This window comes from Neodiprion virginianus, chromosome 5 (genome assembly GCF_021901495.1).
Source record: "Neodiprion virginianus isolate iyNeoVirg1 chromosome 5, iyNeoVirg1.1, whole genome shotgun sequence".
NCBI lineage: Eukaryota > Metazoa > Arthropoda > Insecta > Hymenoptera > Diprionidae > Neodiprion > Neodiprion virginianus.
In genome coordinates, this window is record NC_060881.1 from 25,171,310 (window position 1) to 25,184,475 (window position 13,166).

The 13,166-nt window shown below is 37.9% G+C and overlaps 1 protein-coding gene and 1 long non-coding RNA gene across 4 annotated transcripts in view; one reads left to right on the forward strand and one right to left on the reverse strand.

The window, feature by feature from the left end:
* Positions 1–5,203, forward strand: part of LOC124305225 (uncharacterized) — a 34,829-nt gene extending 29,626 nt beyond the window's left edge. The window contains exon 2 of the long non-coding RNA XR_006908345.1: positions 5,100–5,203. This is a non-coding gene — a long non-coding RNA (uncharacterized LOC124305225). The remainder of the gene's footprint in view (positions 1–5,099) is intronic.
* The window catches only part of LOC124305214 (E3 ubiquitin-protein ligase CBL), a 31,511-nt gene extending 18,738 nt beyond the window's left edge, over positions 1–12,773 (reverse strand). For 2 of the 3 annotated variants that reach the window (XM_046764370.1, XM_046764369.1), the window contains exon 1: positions 11,218–12,773. In XM_046764370.1, coding sequence (XP_046620326.1) covers positions 11,218–11,759 — 542 coding nt within the window. In that variant the 5' untranslated portion in view covers positions 11,760–12,773. The remainder of the gene's footprint in view (positions 1–11,217) is intronic. The other variant, XM_046764371.1, reaches the window with a different exon arrangement.
* Positions 12,774–13,166: the final 393 nt, after the last annotated feature.

The following is a 13,166-nucleotide window of genomic DNA, read 5'->3' on the forward strand; positions in this document are numbered from 1 at the left end:
GCATACAGTTATCCTCATTCACATTCTCTATTTTCGTTCTCTGTTGTACCCACCTAGGTGTACTAACATTCGGAATATAAGTGGTAGGAAAATTATTGCGTCTAATTTTACGGACGACATTTAACTGACAATGAGACGACGATAAATATTTTATGATATATTTTTTCCTTGGTTTCCCCTTTTCCTCATTAGGTTCATTCATTTCCTCACTTTAATTAGCCGTGTGGTATCTTTATCCGTAAAGTTGCGACATATTTGTATGACGTACATAAGAGGCATTCCACCGCAAAACCATCTACCTAAGTACAACCTTCGTCAACGAGGTTTTATTTTTTTTATTTTTAGGAATGATACAGAGTGTACGATAAAAAACACATCTTTCGCCAAGTTTAATATTTTTTTTACCATGGTTTTAATTTTTACTGCTCCCGAAAAGACGACAACCCAATTTTTGAACGAATAGTTACAATCGATTGGCTTCAATTTTCAAAGCAAGGTTGAAGTTGGCAAGCTTTTGGGTTTATAGAAAATACAGGCTAAACAAGTAATTGAAAAGTGAGAAAAATCTAGTGAAATATAAATTTAAAAAATAAATAAATTTTATATTCGATTCGTTTTTTTTTTCACATGTTTCAATTACTTGTTTCGCCTGTAGCTTATGAACAAAAAGCTTGCTCACTTCCAAACTGGTTTCAAAATTCTTCTTTTTAAACAACGAATTCACGAAGAAAAACAAATCGGAGCTAATCGATTGGCGCTATTCACACGAAAATTGGCCTTCCATGTTTTCTGGAACAGTAAAAAACAAAACTTGTGATCCGAAATATCTAAGAATCAGTGTAAAGATGTTTTTTCTTTATACACTCTGTACTATATTAAAAAAGCAAATAAAAAAAAAATATAAAAAATTACCCATTTTGAGTATCAGCCGTGGGTCGGTTTAGGACGGAATGCCTCATATATGAATAAAACCGAGTTCGAGTTGTTCAGAATCCGTTTTCACGCTTTGCACGTGGCCTCGATGCAAACCGGAAACTATTTCCCTAATATCCTTTTCCTCGCCGTTTTCCATTAAACTCGAAAATCCAAATAGGCGCGTATCTAAATGTACAACAAGACAAACGCGTCACACCGCACCTAAAAATCTTGCAATATAAATATAAATACACATGTCAGCCTTGCAAGCAACCAGCAACCAGCAGCAGCGTTTCGTGGCGATCGCGTGCAGACGACGCGACGACTCGACGATGACGCGTTTTTCACACATACATACACGCATACATGTAATACATATTTTTGGCAAATCGGTGTCGTCGTGACGCCCAACGTCGCAATGCATCTCGTCGACCTATCCCATCGTTACGGTTGCGTGCTAAACTGCGGGGGCGATTACGAATGCGAGACAGATGGGGGTGGGGGGCAGAGAGAGAGAGAGAGAGAGAGAGAGAGAGAGAGAGAGAGAGAGAAGTTGTGCGACATCCGCAGGTAGGCACACAAAAATTATACGTAGCCGTGTCTGATGCGTTGTCGCTACTACTGCTTACGATTGTTCTTGTTTGTAACTTTTACGAAATTTCACCGGTACACTCGATGAATCGGTTCCAATTAAACGAATAGAAATATCGTCAAAGGCACAGGTCTCCAATCTCAATCGTAAAGCCTCACTCAAGTACTTGTCAAGTTTGTTATTCGATATATAATAATACACAGTTTTTATTCAACTTTTGGTATTCATATTATATTTGATCGTCGGATTAACTATTTGTAAAAAAAGGTACGAGTGTGAGAAATCGATCAGCATTGACGATAATATTTGATAAGGATGTTAATATTGTCAATGGAGTATTTTGTATGGATTGTTTATTGGTGACAAACTTACTAAAAAGTCAAATTCTAATCGGGTACAGCCGGCATAGAATATATACTCTATAGACTCATAAGATGATATTTTTGTTGGATATTAGAAACAATCCTTACTGATTTCTAACGGTAAGCGTGTTTTTTTTTTTTTTTGTTTTTTTTTTTTTTTTTTATATAAAAAATTGTAGTGCGACGAAATTTATGCTAAAATTGTAGTAAAAATGTCAGTATTTTTAAACGGCAAACTTGACGGCCCTTGCGCGAGGGTTTAGGGATGAGATAGAGAGACTTGTGCGTTGGATGAGGTTTTTGATCATTTATTTGCAACCAATCTGGACGGCCGCCGAGTCGAAGTTAATCGCCATATTGTACAGGATATAATTCACCGCTGTTACACTATCGCTATGTGATATTTTTCTAAAAGATATAATATTCTTTACAGTTACAACATCGCCTTAACGATCGATTGTTTTAATATAATTAGATAGACGCACATATTTGTAATTCATCGTATTCACGTATTCGTAAGCTATTATATAACGAAGATTTTCCTAAATATGCCGGGAAAAAAAAATGACTTCGATCAAATCACTTTTGAATGGTTTAAAAATTTTATATATTCGTTCAATTTCATTCCACGTACAACGGTAAATTTTTTTTTTTTTTTTTTCCCTGAGCAGACTTATATTTAGGAAAATCCCGTTAAGACACGGTTCTTTTTTCATCGCGTTACCGATAGATATTCAATTTTTCAAGATCAAACTGATATTCGTCATGTTTAAAAAACAGCAATGACAAATTTACTGTTGGTTAAAACGAAATCCGTTTCGATGAATTTATGAAGCCTCCCTAATCATTTGAGCCGCGAAATCTAACGAATCTATGAAATATTGAACAATTGCAAAGTGATTTGAAAAGAGTAATCGATGTCTAAGATCTAGCTTACGAATTCACGATATACTTTTTCTTCTATTCTTCGAAAAATCGCCGTAGCTTGTCATCGCGTAAATTTAATAAATTAGGTGCGTTTAATTATTCTGTCGTCGAATTATCTACCGTAAAGGTATCGAATTTCGACTCACCAATCTTCTTAACGAAAGCTTAACTGGAACTCTGGTGATAATGATCTGCGAACCTGATTATAATGGAGATTTAAAATTTATAGCGATTAGATTTTCAAAAGGCCAATAAAATTTCCCCGAGCTCGAGTATGTCACGATTAATAGAAACGACTATGAAATTAATGTTCATACCTTAATGTAACGAAAAATGAAGAACAAAAACAATTTATTTTGCAATTAGTGGAATTACATCGCCAGCAATATCCTAATTGTAACAAAACAAAGTTTTATCAACAATTAAAAAGAGTATTAATGTTCAAGAATGCAATAAAAAATAAATAAATGAGTTAAAACTCTACTCCTTTGACGAATCTAGTTTACAAACAACATCTTTCGCACACCTTGTTTCATTTCATTGTTAGTTCAAGTTTTTTCATTTAGTATGGATATTTTCATTCTTAGAGCCCTAAAACTGCATATTTCTGCTTTTCTTCGACTTTCACGGCCCGTAAGTATGCGAATTTTTGAGTCTATAAAATCGACTCGGGGATATTTTTTTAGAGAATTTAACACCCTACAAGAATGTGCCTTGAAATTTTTTTCATCTCAAACGGTTCAAATATCATTGTTAATATAAAAAAAAGCTATTTTGCGCGTTATGTAAATGGGAAATTTCAAATAGCCAGCGATACCTCTTAAAATTGAGCTAACAATTAGTCCAAACGGGAGAATTTTTTCTGAGTAAATAAGTCTCTTTAAAATCATAGATTCGATAGGTTATTTTTTTTGGCCGACCCTAATATACGGTATAAATTAAATATTTTTAGCTAAAATCCTCAAAGTATGAAAAATATATACCAATGATATTTTATACCTGTAAGACGAGTGATTTGAAAATGAATCGTGGCAAGGCGTGCATGAGATACACGGATGGATGGTTGGATGTGCGGCTTTAGAGGGGATCGAGGAGGAACGTAGGTCGCTATGGTAGGCGACACGATGAATACGGGCGATAGTCACGTGTTACTTGATTCACTTTAATCGTGACGTCATCTGCCTTCCTTCCGGTTCGGTTCGCATCCGGATGTGGGCTCGACGAGATGGTGAGGATGGGAGCGGGAGAGAAGGAGGCATTCGTCGTTGAATAGGGAAAAGAGGATTTGCACACTCGCCGATAGTAGAGAAGAAAAAGCAACAATGTTTTCAAATATCAATGAGAGAAACAATTTTTTAAGTCGGGCCAAATTCCTTTACATACTTTCGACCGCCTTAATGATAAACAGGCTTGGTATAAAGTACATGTGTATAAAGAATGGCGAAATCAGCAGAGGAAGTGATAAATATCAATCAAACTCTGTACAATTTGTACAATTTTCAAGTGAAATTAACGTCCGTGGTTTCATTTCGCGTTCTTATTTACGTGAACGCAGATACGTATTATTCATCTACGTATTAATTTTAGATCCAAATTGTTATAGACGTAAGATTTGAAATACTAGACAAGAAACTCCGTTTCCAGCGTAATTCATCAATCCGCAAAGCATGATCGAGAATCCAATTTATAAATATACTACTTATCGTTCATTCATAACGCGTGCAGCTGTATATGATATGTGAATAATAAAGTTAACGAAAGGATAAAGTGTACAAAGAAAATAAAATGATGATAATTATTATATTAGCAGACGACGGACCATTCGGTCGTTAGAAATTCACCGTGTATGTATGGTAAAGTCACAATAGTATCAAAAGACGTTCAATACGACCGAGCTAGGCAAGTAAAATAATGAAAAGAATAAAGAAAAGGAAGATAAGAAACAAATATCTCATAGTTCGAAAATTAATCGCGTAAGAGTTTTTAATCAGGCTCCAACGAAAATTTTCCACTTCGATAACTGGAAAGAAAAATGTTGCGTTGCTCGCAAGTTGGATTTCGAAAATTTCGTTTCGGTGACTTCTTGTTTTCTTTATGGTATTAAAAACATAAACAACCAACTCGACCTCGCAACGCAAATAAATTTTGACGAGTAATAAGTTATTCAAAAACGATGCAATGTGATAATTGTTTGAAATTATATTACAGCTCGTTTAGATAATTGGAAAATTCGTATCAGGATGTTTGATCAAACTTCATAAAAATTTTCAAGTGTATTAATACGTGCAAATCTTTTTTTACAGGAGAACAAGGCAATTATACGCAGGGTGATTCAGGCAGTCAGTCGGTCAGTCTGTGAAGATATCTCTGAATGATTTCCCGTAGCAAGAAGTAAAGGAAAGAATTTTAAAAAAACTGTAAGTGCCCTTTTTTTTTCGACTAAACTAAATTTAAAATTTAAAAAAAAGAAAAAAAAAATGACATACAGCCTTTCGTAATTTTAACCTCTTCAATTACGAACGAACAACGGACGGTGGTTTTCGAATGCCACAATACATCGAACGTTATACTGCAAAACGGAAGACAAACCCGATTACGTTAAGATAACGTGGTTTACGCTGTGACGTCACAACCGCCGGGGCTGTTGCTTGATAAATTTATATAATCCGTTGTGAAAAGGACGTGATGGGTTTTTTCCAGCGGTTTCTGCGGGCAACGAAGGAAATTGATAAATTTCATACTGCATGCTCATAAATTAATACATGTATTATATTCTCGGGATATATATCCTTAATAGTTATGTTATTATTATTATTATTATTGTTCTTTTTATTTTTAAGCCGCGATCGTGCAAAGACTGCTGTTTTTTTTTTTTTTTTTTTTTTTTAAATCCCTCTTACAGTTTTTGGGAGAGCGGGGCGCGATCGGCGACTTAAAATAGACCGGAAGTTCGCGGGGATCGTTTGCCGGAAGCTCTGGAGTCGAATATAATCGTCGCCGTCACCCCGAGCTACGTTCATGGACGAACTATCGGCCCATTCTCACATCCTATTTACTCCTTACATCCATACAACGTCGTTTGTTATATACTGTATTTTCAATCGACGCCCGACAACGACGACGACGACGATGAGAAATTCCGCGTCGCTTATCTTTTTTCCATTCTTTGTTTTTTTCTCTTTGCTTCCTTTCGTATCCCGTGATTGTAATATAAAATCGGAGAATTAATGTAGTGTGTATTGTTCGTACAATACAATGCGTATGACCGAAAGGAAACGTGAAAAACAAAAGCAGAACGATAAGAATTAAGATAACGAGGTTGGGCTTGGTGAAAAATGTATGTTTGAAAATAAGTTGCCTGTACATTTTGATACGATAAGAAAAATTTATCGTATCCGACGAACATCGTCTAAATTCAACGAATAATATTGGAATAATTTCGAGTTTGTTTGAAGGAAGTAAGTCGGTGCTGATCTTGTAAACCGCGTTGCCACTTCCGCTAGACGCCGAATATTTTTTCTCGGAATCGTATCTGTAACGAAATAATAATAATAACAAAAGTTGGAAGGATACAAAGTACGCGATAAGTGTCACGTACAGATCGACGCCATCAATTATTTATCAAGAGATTCTTTCTCACAATCAGTTAGCAAAGCAGCAAAAAACGATCGACTCCAAGTGACCGATTTTAATACTTTGTCCGCTTTTCCCGTTATTTGTGAAAAAAAAAAAAAAAATAAATAAATAAAAATCATTGACAAAAGTATTTTCATTTTCATATCAAAATTCAAAGTACCCAAAAACTGATCGGTTTTTGGATTAGAATATTTCGAAGTGAAATATAAAAGTAAAACAACTCGTGAGATATGTACAGTGATTTTTTTTAATAGGAAAAAATTTGCTCTCGTAAATCATCTATAACTGTATTTTTCGCTCATTTTTCATTTCTTCTGTAATTACTTTATCGTTCTCGGGTTTTGCGGCGTTTTAAATTCATTCACGGTTATTTTTCTTACACTTTGACCGCTCCAAAGTTGAGGGGTTACACTTGGATATTGTGCTGCAGCAAGTGCGGTGTAGTAATTTATACGACAACTCGTACAAGGCGTTGTTGACCATTCGTCGTCAGCAGCCACATTAATTTAGAATAGCTTCCGTTGGATCGTTACGATTAAACTCTCGCGAGGCTGCTTAACTCCATCTTAATTAGTCTCGTTATAATTGAAGTATTATATACGGTACGAAAATAGAAATAAAGACACCGCTCGAGTTGACGAATTTTAATTTACACGCCCCCGCAGCAACGACGAGTTTCATTCCGCTCCTCCTCTTCAATCGGCGTACAAACCTAACACGCCGCGTGTGAGAAGAGCTCCTCGTTATTCCGCAAATTCATTTTTCTACTGATACGAGAAAACGTAAAATTCACAGCGGCGAATAAAAAAAAAAAAAAAAATCTGAAAAGATACAAATTCATACGTATACGTGTGTTTTTCGTTGTTCCGTTTTGTTACTTCACATACTATTCTTCCTCTTTTTCTCAGTTTCGTTATAAATCGTGGAAATTGATTAAAGCCGACAGTAATTATCATCCTGCATCGGTTTAAAAAAAATTCTCAACTCGGCTCAGCTCTCGCGGCTCTCGGCTGTATAATCTATTGTACGTGGCTGATTATTTTTTATCTACTCTCGCGGGATCAGCTCAACGTAGGCATGTACTTCCGGTTGGCGTCAACGCCTTTGGAAACTTACGGTCGTCGAGGAGCACGATTCACTTACAGTCGCTTATTTTATCGTCTTTGTCGTTGTTACGATCGTTACTTATAACTCATACATAACGAATACCGCACGAATACCTGTAATAACGTAGAGTCACGTCATTTAATAGACGAAGTGTAGCCATAATGAATTTTGACAATCCAACAAGAGGGGTAGAGTTAGACGGAAAATTTAACAGTTCAAGCCGTCGAACGTTATTCGAAGAAAACAAGGAATACTTTTTTCATAATTTATTCCTCACGCTTTGACGTCGTCAATTTCTGTGAATAAGAATAATAGTTGAAGAATTATTCTCGCCAATTTCATTGACTACGTTTACTTACAAATCCTGATTCCGCGCTTCAGTGGCACGAGGTTAAAGTTACTAGCGACAACATAACGAAACACTAAAAAACAAATCATCATCTTTCATCAACGGAATGATATCAAGGATTCGAGTTTCCAAAATGTATAAGTAAGTTTTTGACATCGTTAAAGTTTAACACATACCGAATTTCCTACTACAATCCTAAAGTAATTGAGAAGTAACGATTTTTTCTAAAGACGAATCGTCACGTCAACATTTCGTTCTTCAGACTTTTGTTACAGTATTATACTCAGTTTTCTTCGATTCGTACGTAAACAAGTAACGTCCTTGTTTAACGGAGATACGAGAAATACAAATAAAATCTAAGAAGGAAAGAAGGAAGGAAAAAGAAACTCGGAGAAGAATTCGAAGGCAATTGAAGTTTACGTAAAGATTTCAGAGAATTACAAACCCCTCCTCCGTCTTTCCACGAAGAAGGTTTGCCTGGAACACGCGATGAGGATCGTTACCGCCTAGACCAATCGATATATACAATGAAAAAAAAAAACAAAACAAAAATCAAATATCTGAACTTCCGATTTTTTGATATCACTATTTTCTTTACCTAATCGTTGGTGAAGGTCGTTGCTAGTCTGAATCCAGATTTTCGACCAGATTCCGTAGTGGCGTCGGCCACCATTTTGAATTTCAGATTCAAGTCGAAAAATATCGATCATCGACAAAAACTTGTCACAACAACCAATTTTGTAGAGAAATTCAAGTATCCTGAAAATTGAGTTACAACGATTTTTAATCAAGAGTTGCAAACGGGCGTGCTGTTTGACAGAAAAGAAAGAAGAAGAAAAAAAAAAAAAAATTCCCCGATAAATTCAAGATGGCGACCGAAATTCTGGATTTAGACCGTCAAAGAGCTCCCCCAACGATTAGGTAAAGAAAACAGTGATAGGAATACAAATTTTTATTCCAAATGTACGTACACTGCGATCTGGACTAACCGTGACAAACGGATAACAAGGGTTATTCTTATTTGCGGGGGCGTTCGTACTAGCGCACGTACAAACACATGTACAGACCGTTGGATTGATTCCGACACATTCAAGGCCACCGTCGGCGTTTGTTTCGCACGTTGAACAAGTGGTGGCAGCCTTGAATGTGTCAGAATGGATCCGAGGGTCCGTACACACGCAGCGAGAAGCATGCCGGAGGATACGCGACGAGATTCACGTCGTATTCTACCGTGATACAATACACTTCGTGCACACACGAATAGGACGAGCATCACGAATATGTTTTCTTCTGTTCGTGCGCGTGTTGCGAGGCATAAGGGGGTCTCAGACGACGCGGCGAGACGATGATACGAAGTGAGAGAAAAAGATGAAAAAATTGTCAAAAGAAGCGGGAGTAGCTAAATCGACGTCTCGAGGAGCCGGACGAGTCTTTATATTTATATGTAATCCGCGCGATGTTCGGTCTACAAAGGACGAAGACCCGAAGTATCGGTGGTTTGTCATGAGAAATTAACCAAAGCCTACAAATTTGATTGTACAACTGTAATAAATCATCTTTAAAATCTAACGACAGTTGAAATTACTGTCTACGTGGTGCTTTCGAAAATGAATCAGTCCAACGCTTATCTTCCCTTCCTCTCTACATATGTCTATATATATAAAATTCAGTGTCCCTCTGTCCCGACTGTACTAGGATAACTTGAGAACTACCGAATCAAGTTGGATATTTTTTTTCTTTGGATAGCTACAACGTGTTTGGCCAGGATTTAAGCTTTACTTCGTTGCAATCAGATCAACAGTTTTGGGATATAACGATATTTGTAATCCGATTTGGAAGGGGATGACACTTATGCAAACGACGACTGAACTCTCTTACAGATAGGGAAAAGTTATGTCGAATAGTCTTCAAGTTCTCGACGAGGACAAGAAAAAAGTTCGCGGGAGAATATGGCTATGTATAATAGTTTTGCCGCATAAGGATTTGAATATATTAACGGGCGATAGTAAATAAAATCTAAAAAACTAATAGGAGTGATTTAAATCAGATGAAATTAAATTTTTAAATAAAGTATAAAATGTTGAAAAACAAATAAATACAGAGTACATTGGCACTCGCCCTAACGGGATGTAACCACAAAATAAGGAGAAAAAAATTCGCACCGAGGTCGACCGACCAGCGAGCCATTCATGGATGAGTTTGAGCCGCCTCGCATCAGCCGTCATCGCACGGATCTCAAATACAAATAGCTGTACAGGTATGCGTAGTCGAAGGCGGTGTACCCAATACGCAATTTTAATAGTGCCGCAGCGTAATTCGTTTTTGCGTTACTTTTTAACCTCCATTTTTCTTCATACCGTTTCTTTTGCATCATCGCTGAACGGTTTCGTCGTGTATGCATACTATCATCATTTGGTTTTGATTTCTTGGTATTTTGCAGTTGCTTCTCACGTATCTGGTATTCAACTGTCGGTGTGGTGTTTTATTATAAAAGGCGATAAACAATTTCGCAACACAAATGGATGACGAAATAACGCCTTTAAATTATGTCGAGAATCTTGCGATTAAATACGTGAAAAAATGCCATGCCGTTCGGGATTATAGAGATCAATTTTTTCTACGACACATGTATAGGTATATATAGGTATGCATATATATATACACACGTATACGCAAACAGGATGATACCGATGATCAGTGATGCGTGCTTTTTGACATTGAAGAATAATTGTACGACATCTATATCTCCCTGAAGTTGGTGATTTATGTATGTCATTTGATCTTTAGTTTGGAATTCGCTACGGCTAGTTCAATTTTTCATGTATAACGCCGATAATATAATTTATGAGAATGAAGATTAGTAACGTTGATGCAACGGTGCGTGTTCAGGAAAAATCGTTACTTTCCACCTTTAGGTATATCTAAAATTTAGTAAATCATGATAAATAAAATGTACTCATATTTTACAAAACCAACTCCTTGAAAGGCATTCAAAAATTGCGAACCAATGATCTTCTCCTCGATATTTCGTTACCAACTTTAGCCTCATGATCCTTCGTCATCAGACGCTCTCGTGTGTTATAAAATTATTTGTCGGACACGACTCTAAAGAGAAAAAGAAATCCAAGTTTGCCGATCTTTTCGAAAAATTGGATAAAACTAGGACGAATCGACGAGCGCTAGTTTTCGAGACCAATTGATGCGAAACTCTTTGACATCGGCGTGAATGATTTTCGTTGAAACAATCGTATCGACGACATTAATTCCTGAAATAATTGAAAAACAATGATTGTACCGAAAGAGTAAAATGATATACAGTCTCGTCATACTTGTTGCCGAATCGTTCCTTCCAAAATTCAGCGGCGTCGGATTTAGTGATGCGAAATTGATCGCCGGCAAAAACCCCGTTAGGAAAGATGGCCTTAAGCTCGGACAGCATGTGGCTAAAAACGAGGCTAAGCTTGGTGAGGTTTCGCCGATAGTGCGACGTCTCGTCGAACATCTTCTCCTTGCCCTCTTTGAACAATTTAATAGCCTGCTTGCACTTCCTCATTAGATTGTTAATGAATACGGAGAAGTGTTCGTTGCTGTGTAACACCTGCATTTTGTCCTCGTACTTGCTGTATATAAGCCTGAGCCGCTGGTAGGTATCCGGCAGAATATCGAGTATGAAAGGCGGCGAGTTTTTCAAATTCATACGCTGATGCTGGCAGAGCTTGACCACCTTGTCCATCAGCTTCCACGTCTTGTCGAGCATTCGCTTGTCCGTCGATAACTTGGGCGGCGTCATCGCGTCCGTAAAACGGCCCTGCAGCTTCTGGAATATCGAGCTTATGTGGACCGCTCGACTCCGGCTACCCTGACCCGACATCTTTACGTCCGTATCGCCTCCGTCCCTCCGACGACTAGAAAACTCCGACTCGCCACCGACGCGACGGCGCCCGAAGAACCGAACGATGCTCTTGCACTTCGCTCGCTCTCCAACTTACTTTTCGCCACTCGTGCGCGCTCTTCCTTCTTTCTCTATTGTCTCTCTAGATCCTGCCGTCCAACATTTTTATTCACTCGTGTCCACCGGACGGCAGCGACCAGCACAGTCAACGCGGGCGGGTCGAAACACCGAGAAAACGCGAATAAATATCGGGCCGGTGGATATATCTCAAACGATATTTTATTATTTATCTCCTCTGCACCCTTACGTCACGGAACCACTGTCGTAGTACTTCTCGCACATTTTTCCCCCTTCCCCCCCGCCCCCCTTATCGAATATGACCTTTTGTAACCTCACGAAATGCTCTTTATCGTTTTTTTTTTCTAACAATTTACCGATTTTTCATCAGTAGACGCAAACCACTTTGCCTTTTAACGATACCTTTTTGTTTAAAATTTTTTTTTCTTCGACTATACGCCGTACGACTTGTATCTATTTTTCTGTGTATTGTTTCAGTTCTTTTTATTTCTCTTTTTCTCTTTATCTCTCTCTCTCTCTATTACACGCACACTCACACACACTCGCTCACTATCTGTCTCCTACTCTTTTTTCTTTGGTAGTTTTTCTCGTGGTTACTTCTATGCACACGCAGTATTAACCAGCAGCAATAATAACCAAGACCGCGCACTTTTGTTTAATCCTATCACCGAAACTCGTGAATAATTGTGATACGAGGAGGAACGAACCGTCGTTTTACGTGAAGCCGAGGTGAGTTTTAACGCGCGAGAAGACGGCAACGAACTCACGACGCTAGACAGCATTCTATCGTCGTTTGATACCGTCGTATACCCTTTGGAAAACTGGTCACTGCCTCCTCCTCTTTCGCTCACTGGGCTCGAGAACTCTGCCCAGGATTAACGGTGCCCCGATTATCGTTAACAGACGGGAAACTTGCCTCGGAAAATTTTATTACCCGGTGATTTCAACGTAGTCAGCGCCGTCGGCGGCCAGTGTGGGAAGCGGAATGAATCAGCCGTACGTTGACAGTTGCCGGCTGCCCGCGCAGTTTGAAATTCAGACATGGTCGCTACGGTAAATGTTAAAGAGTTCGATAATAAAAAACTGATTTTTCCCCCATCCTCTTGATTGAGTTCATGGTCGAAGGAAACGGATTATTCAAAATCAATGGAAATAACGAATAGATTTTCAATACAAAATAAAAATCATAGAAAATATTTCACAGGGCAGTATAGGCATCGCGGCGTGAACGTAAATTTTGGTCATGACTTCGTAAATTACGTATGCCGCTTGAGAGGAAATTGAAAGGAAGAGGGGAAAAATTATTTG